The following is a 22657-nucleotide window of genomic DNA, read 5'->3' on the forward strand; positions in this document are numbered from 1 at the left end:
CTCGATGGATTAAACTCGGAATTAAACATATATTTACACAGTTGTGAATTTAATCAGAACACACCAAATTATAAAAACCTAGAGTGTACACCTGGATTTTAACCCCCGGAATTTTACCCCCCGGATTTTTACCCCCAGAATTTTACCCCCTGGCCAGATGTATAAATTAGTGAGAATGATTAATTATCTTCATTCTGTTTTAATTTAATAGTAAACATTTTATTATTAAGTAGCCTATCTTAATTTATTTGTAACATCAACTAACCGAACAGGTTTTTGATTTTAATTTTGAGATTTGAGTATCAGGATTCGATTTTTGAAGCCAACTGTTGATTAATATCACGTATAAACAAACATCAGAATGGTAATTGATTTGAAGATTTCTTTAACAATTTATTATACAACCGTGGTAAAACAATGATTTTCGTTTGTATTGTAACAATAACAAAATATGCCTTATTGTTTCTTTACGAAGAAATGTTCACCCAATTATCATTTAAATGAGCTACTCAGTTTATTTTACATACTTATTAACCAACAGTTGGCCCCAAACGCAAATCCCGAACATCAAAATTAAACAGCAAATTCTGTTTACTTAGTTGAGATCACAAAATAAATAAATAAAGGTAGGCGACTAAATAATGAAATGTTTACAATTAATTAAAAGCAGAAATAAGAAAATCAATCATTCAATTTCTAAAATCGGCCAGGGGGTAAAGTTCCGGGGGGTAAAAATCCGGGGGTAAAATTCCGGGGGTAAAAATCCGGCCTGTACATCTTCAGTTGTCTAAACGCTAGTTATATGGACTGGGGGTAAAATTCCGGTTTTTATTGCTAGTCTAATTAATCACGCTCTGGCTATTTTTGAGATAAGAATATGCCTATATGTTAATCGGGAATGTGAGCTATCATCATGCCAAATTTCAGCCCAATCTGTCCAGTAGTTAATGCGTGATTGAACTTCAAAAAAACAAACAAACAAATAAACAAACAAACATACAAACTTTCACATTTATAATATTAGTAAGATATATAGTTGAATTCTAACATTTCTGAGTAATTTACATCAGAATGTAAAATTTTGAAGATTTTTTATGGAAAACAGGAAACATAATTTTTATGACATTTTCAAAACCAAATACAATTTTTACAATCAACCTTCAAAGGGAATTGTAGGGAATTTATTTTAGTTTCAGAGTGAAGAAGTAGGTTCTTCTTTAACTATTTTTGTTACTTTTATGATAAAATTATTCAAGAAACTGGTAGAAAATAGAATTTAATAAGCATGATAAAAACATAAGTGTATGAATTATAAAAACCAGGAATGAACTCATTTGGTAACTATGGAAACTTTAGAGTAAACAAAAACAAAATTTAAACTATTAAAAAAAAACAAATCATTGTCCAGCTGGTTGTGAACAGTCAGGTGCACTCACCACACAGAGTATATAATAATATTGTATAGAATTTAATTGTCAATCGCCAAAAACAGCTGTTTTTGTAGTCAGGTGACCAAAACTTTCCACCGCCAAAATCTATTTTGAACCCTCTAGTTTTTCAAACTACGTTTCTCGCTATATAATACTCGCTCAATAATGTTTAACACATAAAAGTGAATCCTCTAAATCTCATCTTTCTAATGGTCTAAGATTCATTGTGATTTAAACCGGTTTTCATAATTTAATAATAGAAAAACACGACCCATGTCGTCTTGGTCGATAATCGACCAGCGCCACTGAGGACTCGCGTTTTAGTGGTCGATAATCAACCAACGCCAGATTTAGGGTTAATATGCTTCAACGTGGACGTACGTTTGTGCTGATCGGCAACTAGGACAACCACTGTTTAGCCTGGCATCTGACGTGCCACAACAATGCAAAATTATTGACTCCTGCCGACTCTTAAGCAAGATCATAAAAATGTATCTTATTAGCGAATTTCCCATATGGGGAATAAGCTATAACCGTAGTGTTTATGTGGTTGCACTGATGGCTGAGTAGATGGTAATGAAATTAATTTAATGAGTTAACAGTTATTTGTGGAAATTTCAAATGAAAACACTGGGTTCACTGGTTATGCTGAATTTAATGTTAAAACACTGAAAAAATACAGAGATGATGTTGAAAGTTGAGAATACACAATGAGTTTGAATAAATTGAAAAACGCGTAACAAATACGATTTTAGCGGACTGTATAGGCCTAAATAAGTGATTTACTAGAAAAATGCTAACGGAGGACGCTGTGTGCGTCCCTGCCGCATGAGTTTCGTTTAAACACTGACTCTTACCCTCATCAAACATCCCCAAGCCCAGACGTGGGAAGGGAAGGGGTTTGTAGAAAGTTACGTACAATTTGGCAGGAGCTCTAAACATACTCCCCTCCGTTGAACCTTTGAGAAAAACTTCAACAAATTATGAAATATTTATAACTAAACCATCAAAATAAAAAGTTTGAAATTATACATTTTTAAAACAAATATATGAAAACATATACCGAGTGGTTTTAAATAGATTGTTGTATGAACATACATGGTTAAAAATAATCAGAATACAACTTATATGTATATATTGTATATAATATACAACTTATAAAGTGTAAACAAACAAACAAAAATGCAAATGCTGATTTACACTCTTGTTCTTTATACAAAGGTCACCTGTCACACGGTAGCGGACAAAGTTTTTTTTATGGCCCGCTTGTAAATCTGATGACGACGTCTTTATTGTCGCCACCCTCGATCTTCCGTCAGTACCCGGATGAGTGTCTACGATGATTGCTGTCACCCACTTCAATGGAGGAAGTGTGTCATCCTTGACTACAACAACTTGTCCAGGTTGAAGACTGTGGTTGCTATCCGCTGCCCACTTGTTGCGTTGTTGGAGCAGCGACAGGTATTCAATGGACCAGCGGCCCCAAAAGTGCTGGAGGATCTGCTGCGTCCGTTGCCACTGTGATAGTCGATTGACCTTCAAGTGACTGAGGTCTGGTTCTGGGAGTGCAGTGAGTGCCTCCCCAGTAAGGAAATGACCAGGTGTTAGAGGGGTTGGATCTAACGGGTTATCAGGTAAGGGTGTAAGGGGGCGTGATTTAAGGCAAGCTTCTACTATTGTTATTACCGTGTATAGCTGTTCATAGGTTAAATTAGCATTCCTTACAACTCATTTCAGGTGATGCTTTACAGATTTGACACCTGCTTCCCATAATCCTCCAAAGTGGGGCGAGTTGGGTGGTATGAAGTGCCAATTGATGTTGTGGATGGAAGATTAATTTTTTATTTTGTCCTGGTGAGATTGATCTTGGAGTAATCTACGTACGTAGTTCTTGTATTTCTCAGTATGCTGTACAAAGTTGGTTCCATTGTCCGAATAAATGTCCTTGCAAATTGCTCTTCTTGAAATAAATCTGTGTAACACAAGTGCAAAGTGCCACTTTGCACACTAGTTACACAAATAACTGTTGTCAATGACTCAGCTGTTTATTGTATCTCTAAATTGATTCTTACTCAATAATTTCTAGTTGAAGGGCACATTGTACATCCTCAGCACAACATACAATGGATTTTTTTTCACACAAAAGTTAATTTTCCACAAAGCAATAACACAGCCAATGAGTAGGGGTCTGCGGGTCCCCGATTTTTTCGGGTCGGGTCGGGCCAGCGGAAGGCCTGAGAGACCGGGTCGGGTCAGAGATTTTTTCGAGCCAAGATCGGGTCGGGCCAAAAAAAAAAATTATTATTTTCAAAGTTATAATAAGTAATTTTCAAAGAAACACTCTTATATATATTATTACAGAGGAATTAAAACGTTAAAATTATAATTAAATATTAAGTTTGCTCACGTTTAAGAACAAAGACACAACAGAGCAAACGCCGTACTGTCACTAGCCAGAGCCAGTCGTCTACTGACAAAACAAAAGCCGTGACGCAACAGTGCAAAGAAAACGAAGTCAAAAGAAAGACTATTTATCCAGAGGTACCAGTTTAATTATTTATTGTTTATTCCATACCTAGTTTAAAATATATTTTAGTATTTTATTTACATAATAAATTATAAACAAAAGAAATATCTGATATAGTGTACAGATCTGTATCTTGTTCTTTTATTTTCCTGTGTCCTTTTTGTCATTCAGTAACAAAACAAAACAACACTTCTGATCGTCTGGTTCGGCATTGTATGGTCACCATTCAATTTTTTTTTTAAGTATCAAGTATCAGCAAGTCTACAAAGAGGTTAGGCCTAAATATTTTATAAATTTATGAAAGTTTTTATCAGTAAAATTATTTTTTTCTTAAGTTAGATTGGGTTTCAAAAAAGATATTTCTAAGATCCAATACAATATTTACAAGACACAAACTACCATGAATTAATTTCTTTGGAAATTATCTGTAACAGTTTTATATTTTTGAATAAAGAAAATATATCTTTTTGTCTCTACTTCCTTGTTTTGTTACTTGCATTTTGTCAGCAATTGGAACAATCGGGTGGTGTAATAGGGGTGGGGGAGGGGGAGGGTCTATGACCTTGAGTGTCCCCGGGCCTGGCTCTGGTTGTGTAAGAGGGGCGGGGAGGGGAGGGGGAGGGTCTGTAACCTTGAGTGTCCCCGGGCCCGGCTGTGAGAGTGATTCATGGTTTTTTGTTTACATTCTACTACCCTTCCCCCTTCCTTCCAAGAAAAAGACCCTCTACAGTTTCAAAAACATCGACTTACAGTATAAAAACATTGAGTTGTGTTGCTAATTAGGACACTATAATGTCTCTGCTGTCTGCTTATGTTGCCAAATTAGCATTTAACTTTCTTTTCTCTTGATTTAATATAATTTTCTATATATTAAGAGTTCCTTTTCAGGTACTTAATAATTGTGATATTGTTTGACTTGAGTTTATGGATTTTTTAATTCTTTTCATTTATTAGCTAAAATCAGTTGTTTTAGGATTTTAATCTCTTGCAATACCGTAGGTCTATAACTGTGTATGACATGATATATGCAATTTTTACAGTCTTTACTATAACTAACTATACCATAAACAATGTATGTGTGTTATTTACTGTTTTAGAGTTTTTAAAGTGAATTAGTTTACACACAATCTTTTCTTCAATGAGTTCTCCACTTGTCATGTTGCTTAGTCTATTACTATTTTAGGCCCTATAAAAAATAATTCCTATGTAAAGCTGTAGGCCTAGTAATGCCAATAATAAATAATTCTTTATTTATGATGATGTAACTAATAATGCTATTGTAAGTGTGAGGTTTTTATACTTAGGAGGTTAGGAGGCAGGGAATGAATGATTCATATTGCATGGTGGAAACATAGAATTTTTATTTTCTTCTTGCTTGCAGTCTTTAAGCCAGTCCACAGGCCCTAAACTTGAGATAAGGTTAATTGATTTGTTTATGATCCTTTTATATTAAGTTCCATTACAAACTTGTTGTAATATAGCTGTTTAGATATTTCAACAGTTATGAAAATGGGAAAGAATGGTTTGATAAAAAAAATTATTTTCTTCTTTCTTGCAGTTGAGGCAACTCCTAAGCTGTAAATAAGTTATGAACATGAAATAATATACATAAATACAATCGTTTTTCATATGTTATTTTTAAGTAATATTATAAACACAGATAGGAGTTAAAAAAAGAAAAAAAATCTGGTAATTAATAATTTTTGGCCCGACCCGATTTTGGCCCGAAACCCGAGGACCAAAATTATCGGCCCGACCCGACCCGACCCGAACCAAAAAAGTCTGACCCGCAGACCCCTACCAATGAGAAATGTATATTGATGCTATATAGTATGACCTCAGAATTGAATGATAAAAATTGTTACCTTAGTTTGACGTGAAGGTGGAAAAGCCCCATCAGGTGACAGTTTGTCTCCAAGGCTGATGTTGCTTGCACCAAACACAACTGAGTCCCATGTGTCTTCACTCTGAAACACAAAACAAGATAAGAAAGTTATATATATTAAGGTACAAACTTATTTAAAGGAAATGTTCACAATGTATCCTAAAACAATATAAACTTCCCGTAATCAACAATATTAACTTCAAACAAGGAGTAACTATATTAAATTTACTATCCAAAATATACTTTTATTTTTAATATTTTACTTTTTCCATAAACATATCCTGGTTAAAATGTTGTTGGTAACTATAGTTCAAATTCGAATGATATATTAGGCTTCTTTAAAATGTAGATAGTTTAATTTAGTTATTATTCTGAAATACTAGGTTCGTGATGCTATTAATATAATAATGTTAATGTCCAAAGAAAGATTCCAAATGATTTCACTGAATTTAATGAAATAAAATAGAATTTGAAGATTAAATTTTGAATAAAAGTTCAATTTGAAATATGTATATCTTGATGAGTTAAGTTAATTGGGCCTATTAGGCTATGCTGATTAAATGTCCAATGAAGATTAAATTTGTCCTTAGTCAAATAAGATGGATGATGGTTACCAAATTTGGAGTGTCTGTCTTCTTAAAATTTGGTACTCTTTAAGGCACTTGTCCCGAATACATTTGGATGATAAGAAATTTAAAATTTAGATTATACTTTGGGATTATGAATTTAATTTAAATCAAACACAATGTCCAATAAAATGATGTTCACACTGTGAAGAGTTGGCAGGATCTGGGCAGAGGCAATGGTAGAAGCTCAGGAAGTCCATGTCCATTGTTGAAATGATGTACAGCTGGTTAATTTACATAAATGACACTTGCCACAGTAATTTTAAGGAGAAACATATTAAATAACTGATAATACATAATCAGGGGCATAACAGACATTATGGGAGAAAATATACAAAATAATAGATAAATTAATGTTAATGATGAATGAATGACATGTAATATTACAAATTATCCCCACAGAAATCTGTATGCTATGAAATGAAATACAGATTTCGACAAAATATGAAATGGAATCATGAATCATTAATATGAATGATACTTAAAGACAGGTATGAATAACATTAAATGATTGATTTTCTGGATGATAGAACATTGGGTGATAATACAACAAAATTATAATCTAAGTTAACAAATGTGTAGGACAATAACATTAAAATGGGGAAAATAGAATAGAGTGTTCATGGCCTGGCATGGGAAGAAAGGGATATTATGGATGTTGTTCCATACTGTTCAATATGAAATAACTTTATTGTTTCTTTGTTATTAAGGAGATCACAGTTTATTAGTAAGTGAGTATTGTCTATAAACTTTATCACCTGGGTATCAGTTTATGGAAAACACAATTTAAGGGGTCACGCACTCGCGATTAAGGTCCATGGCACAATTTGGTTGGAGATGATGATGCACAAAAGTCTATTGATGGATGAAATACATGATGAATTTTATTGATATAGAATGTCTTCAAAGGTAGGGTCATCATTATCTATCTCGTCGATCACAGCTTCTATTGCTCGGGTTGGTTCCAAATATTTCTTGAGGGCTGATATATGGTAGGGGCCGTATAAAACATCTTCATCTTCTTTAGCTGGTATTTATTTAATAAACTGCTTAATGTTTCACGTTCTTCTGCGGTTATGTGCGTATTTGTTGCTAGGGAATTATCTATTTCTTCTTGGGTTAATGTTTCATCTTCGATTGGATCTGTTTTTCTATTTTTGAAGTTATTTATTGTGCTATTAAATTTATTATATATTGGATCATCGTGATATACATCAAACGTTTCATCATTAAAATATTCATTATTTGGCCTATGGCTATCATTAATTATTAAGTGACATATTTGTCCCTCTTGGTTGCACATACAAAACTTCAAAGTAACATTGTGATTATTTATCTGCATGTCTATTTCATTTGTGTTGAAATTCAGATCCATTTTAAGATTAGACAAAACATCTACTCCTAGTATTATAGGTTTTATTAGATTTGGTACAATAAGATATTCCAATGGCAAGGTGTGTTCTGCAATTGTGGTGGGAACGTAAATAATTCGAGAGACTCGTTTAGATCGCTCATTTGTAGCAGTTTTGATTACTGTGTTATTAACTGGAAATTCTTCAAATGGTGAAATTTTGGATTTATTTTCACTGAACCAGGATTCTGATATACAAGTTACTGATGAACCAGTGTCGACTAATGCGTTTACTCTAATATTACTAAGTTTGATGCTAATTTCTGGGCAACTTATTTGAGTGAAATTTAGAGATTGATTATTTTCTGAATCATTTTCTAATAAGAAGTTCTTATCACACATTATACTTTGTGATTGAAGATGATTTATTTCATTACCGAGACTTTCATGAATAGGCGCTGTAATTTTAGAGTTAACTAATGATAATTGACCCTCTCGGTTGTCGCTTACAGCGCCGAACCGTTTTCCTGTATATTTGGTGCAGGATGAGTCTGTGGCTCGTAACTGTGTGATGATTGGTTGTTTGGATGAGCACTTGGCACGTAGTTATTTTGTCTCATTACTGCGCAAAGCTGAGCTTGTTCTTGGGTTGGGTGGTTTCTGTAGGTCCGTTGGTTGTTGTCACCGTTACGTGGAGGATATTTGTCTCGTTGATATGGTTTGTTTTCATGGTTTCGGTCGTAAGTAGGATGATTGTGGTTAGGACGGTAATTTTGATGGTTTGGATAACTTCTGTATTGGTGATTGTTGTTGTATGGATTGTTGTGATATGAAGGTATCTTGGGTTGGTATGCTCTCTGATTCTCGTAGCGGCCGTTTTGATGATAGGTGTGTGGTTGTTGATTTGGAGTTGTCGGTCGGTTGTTGGATGAGCTGTTGTGATTCTGGTTGTTGGTGCGTGTCTTATTTGGTCCGTCTTTGAGATCTTCATGTTGTAGAAGTCTTTCTAAGGCACGTACGGTGGTGATGTTTTGTACATTGATGCAGTCTTGTATGATGGAGTCAAATCTCTCTGCCATCAGTGTCACGATTTCTTCTTCGGTCAGGCAAGGGCTCATAGATTGGAGTGAAATTACACGTTCTGTAAGGTATTCGCTGCGGCTGAGGGTACCATTTGACCGGTATTTTTCTGATTCAATTTTGGCTCTTAAGCTGCGTTGTACTTCTCTTGACCAGTATTTAGCTTCGAATTTGTTGGAAAATTGTTTCCAGGAACTTAAGTCGGTCTTAACGAGTTGTAGCCATCTTGAGGCGGGACCTTCGAATGAAGTCTCTAGCAGGTCTTTGAGATATTCAATCGGGTCATAATTATTGTTTCGCTCAAGTCCTCTGTCGTAATATCTTTTCAATTTATTAAGATATTCTTTTGGGTTGCCACTTGGGCCGTTGAATTTTGGTAGTTGTCGGTCTTTCTCTTCATTTCCATTGCATATAATTTTGATTGGGTCTTGGAAGTTTTCAAATGTTTTGCTCTGTTTGAGGGTTTCCACTTCTTGTTCACATTTTATTAGATTTTGATTTAAATTTTGTATTTCAGCTTGCTGAGATTCTGAAGTTTTGTTTTGGATGGTGAGTTTTGGGAGAATTTCGTTTTGTATGATGGCCAAATTAGCTTTAGAATTCTGTTCGGATTCTTGCCTGGTTTGTTGAGAAAATGCCTGGTATTAATTTTTAAGTAGAGTTAGCAAATTGACCAAAGTAGGCCTACTGTTGGATTTTGTTAGTTTATGAGGTTTAATCACTTCCATTATTCTAAATGACAGGAATTTTTCTTCAGAATAAGATTATTCAATTGTAATATTTAAAATATGTATTGTAACATGTCTAATTTTGTCTAGTTAACTATAGCTTCGGCTCCCTCTAATTACACAAGACCAACTCCACAATTACAACCAGCGCTCTGCAAGGAATGTTGATGTTCCGAGGTGTAGGCTCTCAAAGACCAAAGACTGCTTTCCAGTATTGGCACATAAGCTCTACAATAGATTGCCCCTCGACATTAAAGAACTCCTTCTTGAACCTTTTAGAGTTAAATTAAAACAAAGGCTGAGTAGGAAGTGTTTCTATTCCATCGAGGTATATTTTACTACTGCAATGGACTTTTGAGTATGAATCCATCCCCCATGGAGTGTAAATACGGGGTGGCCCAAAAAAACAGGGACAATTTAAAAAAGTTATTACTCAGCTGTTATAAAGGCTGGAGAGTTCATTGATGCGGCAAATTAATGTTTATTTGATGCCATTTAGTGTATAGTTACTAGTATGGATCATCAATGGTTACCGCAACATTGTTCCTTTGTCCTAGAGACTTTTTTGAAGAATAATTTGTTCATTCATCATCTCATTCATCATTTTTACTCAATGTCAATTTCGAGTTCACTTAACGTTGGCGGTAATGGTGCAACCCCAAACCGAAAAACTATTCAAAGTTGGGTAAGTAATTTCCAGAACATGGCTTCTGCACTCTAAATCAAACCTGTGGGAGTTCTCGGACTGTTTGAACGCCGGAAACATTGAAATGGTTCGCACGAGTGTGCTGCGTGCTAAGTTGAGCGTCATTAGTCATCCGTTTTCAGAACATTGCATTTAAATTTAAATTTGCATAGGTTTAATTTTGAGTACAGAAGCCATGTTCAGGAAATTGCTTACCCATCTTTGAGTAGTTTTCGGTTTGGGGTTGCACCATTACGGCCAACGTTGAAGTGAACACAAAACTGACGTTGAGTGGAAATGATAGACACATTATTCTTTAAAAAGGTCTCTATGACAAAGGCACAATGTTGCGGCAACCATTGATGATCCATAGTAACGATACACCAAATGGCATCAAATAAACATTAATTTACCGCAACAAGAACTCTTCAGCTGCTATAACAGCTGAGTAATAACATTTTAAAATTGTCCCTGTTTTTTTGGGTCACCCCGTATTACATTCAAATTCAAAGGACAATAAACACATTTCATTTCACTTATTCCAAATCGGATCCATCAAAACTGGATCCAGCCCATTGGGCAAGTACACACGGCACAGTTGGTAACACTAACTTCTTAAATTTTGGATGATGGAACTCTGATTACCTCTTCAACTTCTGGTTCTTCTTCTAGACTACCCCACTCCTCAGTATCCCAGCCATCAGTGCCTCGCACTTCAGAGTGGCTTCCCCCCGACTTGCCAGCCTACAGAACAACAGTGTTTAAAAACATATTACCACCTTCTCTGAACTGACTCTCCTAGGTCAGATAACCTCAAAAGGGGAACTGTATAAACATGTATAACACTGTAGGGAAAAATATATTATTGATATTACATGAATGACAAACTCAGAGATGCTAAATACTCAATTTTACAGTTTTCTTATGGCCTTACAAACATATACTAAAGTAACAAAATTAAAGTATGCCAAGTATTTTTTTAGTGCCTAAGCCAGTGAAGTATTTTACTGAAGCAATACAAACACTTTTGAAAGGGTTGCTAGCCTAATGTTAGCACCTCAAACTTTGGTTTTTGAAAGGGTCGGATTTGTTTCCTGACACATCCAAAAACTTATGCTGGGTTTGGATTGCTTTCCCCTTTGTTTGTATTATCATCTTTCAAAAAGCTACTAGTGTAGACACAAAAAACAACTATTTTTTCTAGTCTGATGTTTTGTATGACAGTTTGTTACCTCCATGTCTCCCCAGTTGTCAGTGTCCCAGTGTTCCTCGTAGTCAGACACACTCTCTCCTCCCTTGCTAACCTCCTGCTCCAGGGACGTCATAGAAGTAACACTCGACGTTGTTGTTGATATACTGCTGCTGCTTGGCTGCTCTAGAAAACCAGACTGTGTGTCATTTCACTTTAGACTATATGAAACAAAACATACTGAGAATTGTGTTATGATAAATTTTGTGAATCTATTTATACTAGTGTCCCTGTTGCTCAAATTCGAGCAATTGTTAAGTATTACAGGTGTTTAACAGTCATAAATTCTGATGACTTTAAAAGAATCGACTCAAAGATTATGGAAATACTCAAGATGTACATAATAGATCAATATAATCAACATTTCTTGTAAATATCTTATCATTTTTCAAAAGCTGGTCTAGTTTTTAGTGTTTTCTACAAATACCCTACTCATAGCCACATTAGGTAGTCCATAATAACGGTTATGGATAAAAAAAACATTTTTTTTTCTATTTCTTATCCTTGCCTTGGTGGTGTTCTATGACTTTCCTATGTTTCCATAGTTTGCAAATCGGCTCTTTCAATGATTACTAAGAAATGCAGCACAGTGTTATTTCAGATTTCTTTTTAGTATATCAAATTGTACAGGCTCTCTCGCTTTTTTCCATTGTAATATTTACGCCAACCGAAATTCAAATAGTAAATATTTCATTTCAACCAAGTCAGTAAATGTTTGTAGCAAACTGTAAAGTTAGCAAACTTATTGACTGATTGCAATTAACATATGTTCTTCTTCTCACTTTTAATTTCTGACAACAGCTGGAGTTTCATAACAATTTTTGTTTTCCATTTTAATCTTATGGGAAAATATGAAACTTTAAAGGGCTCCAGGGCCTCACTCTCTAATTATTTCCCTAAAAAGGAAGCTAAAAATGATTAAGACAATGGTTATTAAAAGTAATTTTGAACTGCCATTTTGTTATTAATGGTCCGATTTCTATTTTATTTATGTTAATTGTTATGTTTTGTCAAGACCTGCAAAATTATACCAAACTTGACTATACACTTGCAATTTGAAAATTTTGAGCTACCCCCTATCCCCGTTACCCCTAAGGGCAAAATTTTCAAAACTGACCAAAATTATTGTAGCCCTTCATATCCAAACAAGTTGCTGCATACCGATTTCAAATGTCTCAAATACAAGTAGTTAAAAAAAGTTAAAGGGGGTGCAAGTTAATTTTCAGCCACCCTCATGGTTATTTGGATTTGAAACGTTTTAGGGCGCCATTTTTTTATTAGTGGGCCGATTTTGGTTTTCTTTATGTCAATTTTTATGTTTTGTCAAGAACTGTAAAATTATACCAAACTAGACTATACTTGTCATTTGAAAATTATGAGCTACCCCCTACCTCCACTACTAAGGTTAAAATTTTCTAAATTTACTATAATATTGTAGCCCCTCATATCTATGAAGGTTGCCGCAAAAAGATTTAAAATACTCAAATGGTTGAAAAGTTAAGGGGGGGGGTGTAAGTTACTTTTCAGCCACCCTGTATAGATAATCTATACTACATTAAGCCGTTTTTTGTGAACACTACTCCTCCCTTATTTGTGGACCAATTTCAACATTTGAGGTGTCAAAATATTTGTCTCAATTTGTAGTTTTGCAATAAGGTTTTAGAATTTAAAAATTCTTACCCTGAAGGGCTCGAGGTCCTCTTAATGACAATTTTTTCCCGATAAGAATTACATAAAACAAATACTCCCGCCGCAGCAAACCTGCAGACTAAGCAAATTTCCTTTACATGATTGGATTTTGAATTATGTAAATCTATTTTTAGTAAAATATTAATAGCTTAGTATAAAATAAATTTTTCAAGTTTGATAAAAATATATCCATAAATAAAATAAATAAATAAATCTTTATTGTCACATAACGTTTACAAAATATAGCAATGCTATAAAACAGGTGACATTGTCAATACAGTATACAAATACCTTAAAACTAAGGAGTTATAAAAGAATAAAATAAACTAACGCTATGAAAATAGAAATAATTGTTGTAGACAAAATAGATAAACTTAAACATTGCATTTAAAATACCAAATAATTACACATCTTGATCACATAAATACTCATCTATCCCTCCGAGTGTCCATAGTTTAGGCCTTAATGTCCACCTATTTTTGGCCCCTTTGCAAGGTTTTATTAAAACGGATCTGAGAAGCTTAAAACAATGTTAATTCTAATGTTCTATATACCATTTTGTTTGGAAAATCATGGGCTTCAATATTATATATAAAACATAAGGAACATTTTTTCAAAAAAAAATTTTTAGGTAAAAAAAAATATAATTTCAAAAATTTTCAAAAAAAAAATAAGTTCGCGCTCAATGAAATTGTATAAATTATAGGCCTATAAATATTTGAAAATAGCCACTTTGTTCTAAATTTAATGAGGATTACAAATATATAATCATATAGCGAGGTAAGTTATCAAATAAATAAGTTATGAGCGAAAAACGGATTTCAGTACATAGAGTTTAGCTAAGAATGCATAGCCTAACCATAGCTAGGAATGTGGCTGATAATTTACATCAATATCACTACCTACTTCTTCAGGATCATCAACCAGCACTTCAAAACCACTTAAATCTTCTTATAATGCACCACGTATATCACTACTTTTGATTTTTAACACTAAAACAATGATAAACGTAATAAAACACATCAGTCATCGGTCCGGGGGAACCTAGCTGTTTACAAATACACGCACGTCAGCTGTCTGCTACAATATTTTCGGAACTAAAATGAATAGCGCTTAGAGACAGACCTCTGGAGAAAGCTTAGAATATTACGGAAAGAACGATACCTAACTCGATCCAGTTCAATCCGATTCAGTCAGTCATAGAGCCTTCGCCGTAAACGATGTTTGTGCGTCTTAAAAGCGACGCGTGACCCTACACAAAGTGTGTTGTGCGTCGTTTTTATGACGCGTGACACTCGGAGGGCTATACTATAATATGTTTTCCTTAAAAGAAAATTAGTAAGGCTGCTCTTGAAATGCTTAGACTGTATTTTGTTTTTGAGCTCTTGAGACAATTTATTAAAAAACTTTTTGCCCATGTACGTCGGAGTTTTTTCTACTAATGAAAGACGGTGCCGCGGATATTGAAAATTAAATTTAAACCTAGTATCGTACTTATGCTTGACATTTTCACTAGATAATTTTACAAAATTTCCCTCCACCATCAAAAGTGTTTTAAAAATGGTTAAACTCGGAACAGTCATTATCCCTAATTCTTTAAAAATAGGTTTACATGATGTTCTCCAAGGAGCAAATATCATTATTCTTAAAAACCTTTTCTGTATCTTAAAAATTAAATCAATGTTTGATGCAAAGCCCCAGAATTCAATTCCATATTGAAGAATTGAATAGAAGTATGCATAATATAACATCAAACGAGTTTTTAAGTCAATTGTGTTTCTTAAACATATCATTTGATAACATGCCGAATTCAGTCTACTAATCAAATTTTCAATGCTTTTGTTCCAATTTAAATTTGAGTCTACGTACAATCCGAGAAATTTTGCATCATCTTGAACACATAAATTTTGGTCACTAAACTCTCTTGCCTGAGCAGTACAAAACTTTACCAATTGGGTTTTATCTTGATTCATTTTTAAACCGTTAATATTGAACCACCGTTCCAATTCCGATAGGGCTTGTTTAACTTTGAGAGATAGTTCTGAATCATTTTTAGATTTGACAACTGCAGTTGTATCGTCGGCATATAAAACAAGGTTGTTGGAAACATTTTTAGGCAAGTCATTTATATATAAAATAAAGAGTAAAGGTCCGAGAATTGACCCTTGGGGAACACCAACTGTAATTTTTTCCCATTCTGATATTGATTTTTCATTATTTAAAAAAATTACTGTTCTTTGAAATCGATTTGTCAAGTATGAAGTCAACCATAAAACAGATTCTTTTGAAAAGTTATAAATTTTTAGCTTTTTTAAAAGTATATCATGGTTGACACAGTCAAATGCCTTGGATAGGTCACAAAACACTCCCATTGTGCTCTGTGACCCATCCAAAGCCCATGAAACCTCACTAATAAAATCTGATAAAGCTTTCATTGTGCTTAAGCGCTTTCTGAAACCAAATTGTTCATTAGCCAAGATATTGTTATTCTCGAGAAAGTTTGAGATTTGTTTGGATGCTAATTTTTCAAACACTTTTGAAAATGATGGTAAAAGGGAAACTGGTCGATAATTGTCCGGATTTTGTCTCTCGCCCTTCTTGAAGAGAGGTTTGAGCTCTGCATATTTTAAATGGTCTGGAAAAGTTTTTTTTTAAAGACTGATTAATAATTATAGATAAAGGTTCAGCTATGAAATTAGAGACAGTTTTCATCAGATCGATAGGAATACCGTCCCAGCCCGCAGATTTTTTACTTTTGAGAGATTTTATATTATTAATAACTTCTTCTGTACTTACAAAACTAAATTCAAATTGGTTAGGTTGATTTCCTGCCAATGAATGCCTTGTCATTTTTAGTGCATCCTCTTCATGAGGTATTATGCCAATTTCTTTTGTGATATTTTTAAATTTTTTATTAAAGAATTCAGAAATTTCCTTGCCATTTTTTAGATGATTGTCATTAACCTTAATATCAGGAAAGTTTAAGTCACTTTTTTTACAACCGAGTTCAGATTTAATGATAAGCCAAGCAGCCTTACTCTTGTTACATGATTCTTTTATGATTTTACCATTATACAATTTTTTAGCTTCATTGCATACCTTGTTGAAAGTTAACTTATACCTTTTAACATAATTAATGAAATTATTATCATTTGATTTCTTTACTAGTCTGCTTAGTTCCCTTTTTCTAATACTAGATATTTTAATACCGGTTGTTATCCAAGACTTTTTTTTATTATGCGCTTTGGTATGATAAAACTTCATAGGAAATGCCTCTTCAAATAAATTTTGAAAAGTGCCAAAGAAATTTAAACAGTTATTTTCAAAAGAATTGTTTACAGATACATTCCAGAGAGTTTCTTTCACATTATATATAAATTTTGCTGTATTTTCTTCTGAGAAAATTCTTTTTTTACATTTGTTACCATTTATTATATTTTTATCAGTTTTACTAAATATATTTAAAAATAATGCTCTGTGATCAGAGATCCCTAATTCTAAATTCATTGTTGTTGATACAGACAGATGATGATTAATTTTTGGTGATAAAATATTATCAATGCAGGATTTTGTGGACTTGGTAATTCTTGTTGGAGAGGAAAAATTTATTTTAAAACCATATTGCTCCAAAATAGAAATGAACTCTAACTTTTTCTGTGGGTGGCTAGAAGTATCCAGTACATCAACATTAAAGTCAGCCGCAATATATACATTTTTAATACATGTAGCTTTAACCAGAAGTTTTAATAACCCTTCCAACTTTCTAAGAAAATGTTTAAAGTTATCAACATTTGGTGTTCTGTAAATAGCAACAACAATAATATTTAGAGTAACAATTTCAATACAAGAAATTTCAAAAACATAATCTTCGTTTAAGGCACATAAATCGTTTCTTACTTTATATACTAAATTTTCTCTTAATAGTATGCAAGAACCACCACGAATTCCTTCCTTCCTGCAATAAAAGTGTCCTAAAGTATAGTTAGGAATACTATTCAAGATTAAAATATTATCATTTTTTAGCCAGTGCTCGTTCAAGCAAACCACTGAAATGTTAGAATCAGATAGTATTATTTCTAAATCATTCTTTTTGTTTACTATGCCACCTTCAATATTCAAATGCATTAACCAATTAAATTTATTATCAGTTTTGGCTGCACTACAAACTGGCCATGAAAAATTAGTATTGTGTACTGAGTCATTTGAAAAGAAAGAAATATGATGGTTCTTACAGATAACACAGAAAGACGTCTTTTTTAAATCTAAGTTGGACTCACAATTTGGTTTGCCCAAGTTTTTTTGTTGCACACTGGATGGAGAGGATATCTGCTGTGACCTCATAGTGGTGTCTGGTGTAGTTGACTGTGGTTGACCAACAGGGCTGGATGATCTTGTTGAGAAAGGCTGTTGATGGAGGTGACTTGAAGTATCAGCTTCCGGTGTTGGCTGCTGACTTGTAGAAGAACCACCTGACAATGACTGCTCTGTTTTAGGAGTAGTAGTCCACTTCTCAACTGATTTTTCCAGTGCTCTCAAGAAGTCCCTATGCGAGAGTCCATTCCTCAGGATTCTGGTAGACCTTTGAAAATATGAAACAACGATGATAGTGGCCTGAGTCGCACGTTGAAATTCGACAAGGTTTTGTATGAAATGGTCTGGTTGGATTAGGTCTCTTACGCAACCCATCGGAGAACACACAAGAGTCTTAAGTCCACTTGATTTGAATTGTTCCGTCAGCTGTATAAATGCATTGTCATACTCCAGCCTCGATGGTTTTCCCCAATACACTTCCTTTGTCACCAGACTGAAGATTGTTGCTCCATTATCACATTGTTTAGTCAATCTGTCAGAAATGTAGTCATTTGACTGAGGTCTTCCAAATTTATTTCTGAAGGTAACAGCAACTCCAGCAGACATATGTTTGGGATCTGCAAAATCCCCAGAAATGGTGTGGGCAAAACCCACTGACCGGTCATCCCTCATTTTGTCTATCATGATTCTCATGTTTGTTTCAACAATATTAATTTTCTTGTTGTCAAAATTCAGAGTAGACTTCTCTTCTGCTGCTTCGTTGGCTCTAACTATCTTTTTAAACTTTTCAGCCAGCTTGATTTTACCCCTGTTGCTGAAGTGCAGTCCATGAGATGTAAATAGGTGTCGGGGTAAAAGATGAAGGGGCAGTAGGGAAACATTTGAGTGCAAAGCCACAATGTCCTCCAAATCTTTATTAATTTTTCCAATTTTAACGTCCAGTTCTGGCTTGTCATGTCTCCATGGCAGGGAAGCAATCATTAAATTCGTATGATTAGATATCTCAATGACATTTTTCACTTTATTTAGAAGCTCAGGGTTATGGGATTCCACGTCATTAGTGCCTCCAATGACCAAAAGATAATCCTCCTTTCCAAAGCCACTGATCCTCTCTCTCGCACATTCAACCACATTACTGAACGTAGCGTTTGGTTTCACAAAAGAGCAAACATTGAAATTAGTTCTTTGTTCAATGAGGTGGCCTAAGTTTCTTCCGTGGCTGTCTGCAAAAATGATGAGTTTTGACTTATTCGTTCGTGCTTTATTTTCACTGCTTTTTTGTTGTTGACAATTTGTTTTATCTTTTGGCCTACAAAAATTGCTTGATTGATTAGTGTCAGTATTTTCTTCATTACTTTTTTGTAGGACAGCAAAAGGGTTTTTACTTTCAAAACTAATCTCTTGATTATTGTTTTGAGCAACAACATGTTTACCAACCGTTTTCCACTGACTCGCTGCACCATGTTGTAGAGAAGGAAAACAATGAATACAATCAAATTTTGTATTCTTTAACTGTTGATAAACAAGCAAACATTATACTTAACATTTTACAATATTCTCCATAAGAAAAACATTGGAATTTTAACCCTAGGAATGATGTGACAGTTTTTTATTATGTGGTTTGTGGAGTGGCATACTTATTTTGGTGAGCAACAACTCCAGTCAATGATGATGTCTGCACAGCTGTGGAAGTTTTTAATGATTTTGCCGCAATCGCTGACGACAGTGACGTCTATGTTACTGCAGAAGTCGATGATGACGTCTACACGGCCGCAGGAAATGTTAGTGATCATGTCCACGATTGCGGACGATGACGTTTCCATGACCGCGGATGTCAATGATGATGTCTACATGGCCGCAGAAGATTTTCATGATTTTGCCAAGGGGAAAAGTTTGTTTTAATACTTAAAGGGGCCGATTTGCTTGGGACAAACATGAGAATTTCTGTTTAATGATGACCTTAAATATATTACTTTAGGATGTAACGAATCCTTAAACTTTTTAAGTGGAGTATTCATTGAGGCGTGGTTAATGTGTCATCCTTATTTTGATTCTAGATTTTAAAACACAAAAAGAAAAAAAAAACGACTGAGATAATAAAACTTGCTATCACTTTTTCTTCCCTATTTTTCAAATTAAAAAAAGGAAAAATTATAGGTATGAAGAACTTACTAAATTAGCATTCTAAAAATAACCATAATAATATAAGGTAATACCTAAAGAGGCTGGTTTGTTCAGCAGCTTGGTGGAATGTGGACTAGACTTGACAGTGTCAGACTGACTTCTGTAGAACTTAGCTGTGACAGCTGTGACGGCCCATCCAGCCCAGGTAGCTGCAGCATTGGACAGACTAGGAGTAGCGGCATGGACGTCAGCCTCTGGGCAACACAAGGAAGAGGATTACAAAATATTAAAACACACACTTTCTTCCTGATTAAGGCCTTAAATGACAATAAATAATTGATAAAGTAAAAACACAACTACTGTAACTAAAATATAAAATAAAGCGATACTCCTCCACTTAACCACAGGTTTCCGATCGCACTGAGACTAGAACGTAAATGGTGGAAGAGAAGTATACAGGTGATGGAAAACTGTGTTCACAATTTCACTGACTCAAGCAAGAAGGGTCATATAATACTGAAGTTTAGATAATCGAGACATTACTGTAGAGACATGCCAAAGAGCCCTAACTTCCATGCTGTCACTATTTTATGATGGTTTTAGACTCCAAACTGTAAAGTATTGTCAGTATCTTTCATTGGTCTAGGCCCTACAGGACAGAATGAGAATAAGAGATGTGGCAGAAGTGCCACATGAAGTGATTGGCTAGTCAAAATTCATGCAGCTGGTTAGCCTTTTTACTTTTACTAGAGGTCGTCCAGTGGTCGGAAACTCAACCAAAAATATGTAATGTACAGACTCCACACTTTAAATAAAATATGTGAAATGCATTTCTTCCATTTGTTTTGATTTTCTGTTTATATTTTGTTGTCATTTCCTCACCAGCATGGCAACCCACAAGGCCCATATTAATTTTTTTTAATTTAAAATTCATTTGTTTATTTATTTTTAAACCTATTTTAATTTATAAAGGGATTCTGCACATCTACAGGAAAATATCTTTCAAACAATATGTGTAGATTTTCCCTGCGATGTACACTAGCTAAAAAAAAAAGGTATAAAGAAACATGCTGGCCTATTAATATATATAGATTCTATATTCTACTAGTCATCTCAGTAATTTTTCTTTTGTTTGTATTATTAGTTACTTTTTAAGTTCTACTGAGTAAAAACAAAGTAAAATTGTTTAGCTTTAGCCAGGGGCGGCGGAAACAAATTTTTGTTAGGGGGTCAGAAACCTATGGTGGAGGTCCACAATGGGGGGGGGGGTCTGGGGGGTATGGAATACCCCCCAGGGGGTAAGGGGGGTCCGGGAAAATTTTGAAAAATAAAAGCCTTAAAACGTGTTTTTAGGCTACCTGAAGAACATTTTTCTTCAAGCAGTAACAAAGAAAATTTACAATTTAACAAAGACGCTACTCTGTTCATTGTAAAAACATTATAATAAATAATACACATACATCTCAAACAAACATAAAATGAAGTACTGGTGCCCAGATTTTACTAAAGCTGCCAGCAATGAGTTGCTGCAGACGACAGAGAAGAGTAAATTTTACAATTATATTTATGAATCACTCAGTAACGGTAAATTTCGATGCAACATTACTGAAAGTTATGTTTTGCTTCTCACTCTCAGAGTATTCCAAAGACATCTAATGTTTCAATCCATGTTTACAAGCTCTAGGCCCTAGGGATTTATGTGTTCGCGTAATTTCAGCAGGCTCTGCCCCTCCCCCTCAAAACTGAATTAATAATAAGTTAAATTAAAATTGGCTGCTTGATTATAGTTAATCACAAAAGTAAGACGGTAGGGTTTAACCAAGTAAGTGTGTCCACTGGGGATAAATAATGGTTTACACAAAAAACATTACAAACATTGTATTGGCACAACATAAAATTACTAAGAAATACAAAACCTTTTTGATGAATTATTGCTAAAATAAGTAAAATCCCACACGAGAATCTCAAGATATTAGCCTACTACAAGTTTACTAGATTTTTAAACTTATGCTGATGAAACTTCAGTAGGCCCTAACTTGAACTTCAGTCTTTGAAATTCCCGAAAACTGCACAGCGACTTTCAACTCTATTGACAAACATTCTTGCAATGTGCTTATCATCAATAGATTTTGCAATGTCCCTATGGACGGATAAGATGGCAAGATGGTTCAATCTCTTCTGCGTCATCGTGGAACGCAGCCACGTTTTCAAGCGACGAAGACAAGAAAAGGTTCTTTCTGCAGTTGCTGCAGACGCTGGTAAGACAAGCAGTAACTTGACAACCTTTACTACTTCAGACAAAAATTGTTTGTTTTCTTGAGGCTCACTATTTAAAGTCACAACTAAATCACGTACACTTTTAACTTCCTTCTTTTTTGGTAAATCTTGTAGACTGTTTAATTGGCTTGTAAGCTTTTTCTTGTCCAAGTCAGTTCTAAAATGGTCACATATATTGTCCACTTCAATTTTTACTTCTTCTGTCTTCCCGTTTACTGCTTTCATTAAAACAGTTTCAATGTCTCTGTATATTTTGCCTCCGGGATGTTGAAATCTATAATCAACGTCTGACTTTAAGTTGTCCAAAACGTCGAAGTACTGTTTCCTCAAATAAGTCTCTGGACCGGAGAACGTCACTGGTGGGGAAGCATCACTTTTCTGTTCTAGTCGTTTTGGAGGCGCTCGAACACGTGGAAGAGTGACCGGGAGTAAATCCATATCTGAACCTCGTTTCTTCACTTTCTCCCATAGTTCGTTAAACTTCTCATCGGTTCTCAACTTTGTTAAACGTTGTTTAACTCTGTCAACTTGGGCGAAGGCATAGGTTATACTAATGTCACTTATTTGCAGTTTTTTAGCAAGCTCGTCTGTTATTTCAAAAATCAAAACACCGAGTTCTAAATGAAACAGTGTGAGAGTTTTCTCAAAAAATGAATGTAAACCATTGGCAGTAGGATCAGGATCTTCAGTTTTGA

General features: G+C 34.4%; 1 protein-coding gene across 2 annotated transcripts in view; it reads right to left on the reverse strand.

Annotated features, from left to right (window-relative positions):
- LOC128987876 (N-terminal kinase-like protein) overlaps positions 1-22657 on the reverse strand; it is a 116311-nt gene that overhangs the window by 21971 nt on the left and 71683 nt on the right. The window contains exons 12-15 of one of the 2 annotated variants that reach the window (XM_054408942.1): positions 19778-19939; positions 11545-11687; positions 10958-11056; positions 5823-5924 (exon numbers count right to left, since the gene is read on the reverse strand). In XM_054408942.1, the coding sequence (XP_054264917.1) occupies positions 5823-5924; positions 10958-11056; positions 11545-11687; positions 19778-19939 (506 nt within the window). The remainder of the gene's footprint in view (positions 1-5822; positions 5925-10957; positions 11057-11544; positions 11688-19777; positions 19940-22657) is intronic. The other variant, XM_054408943.1, reaches the window with a different exon arrangement.

Source organism: Macrosteles quadrilineatus, unplaced genomic scaffold (genome assembly GCF_028750875.1).
Source record: "Macrosteles quadrilineatus isolate MER2022 unplaced genomic scaffold, UCM_ALF_1.0 Scaffold_2__2_contigs__length_208266976, whole genome shotgun sequence".
NCBI classification, from domain to species: Eukaryota; Metazoa; Arthropoda; class Insecta; order Hemiptera; family Cicadellidae; genus Macrosteles; species Macrosteles quadrilineatus.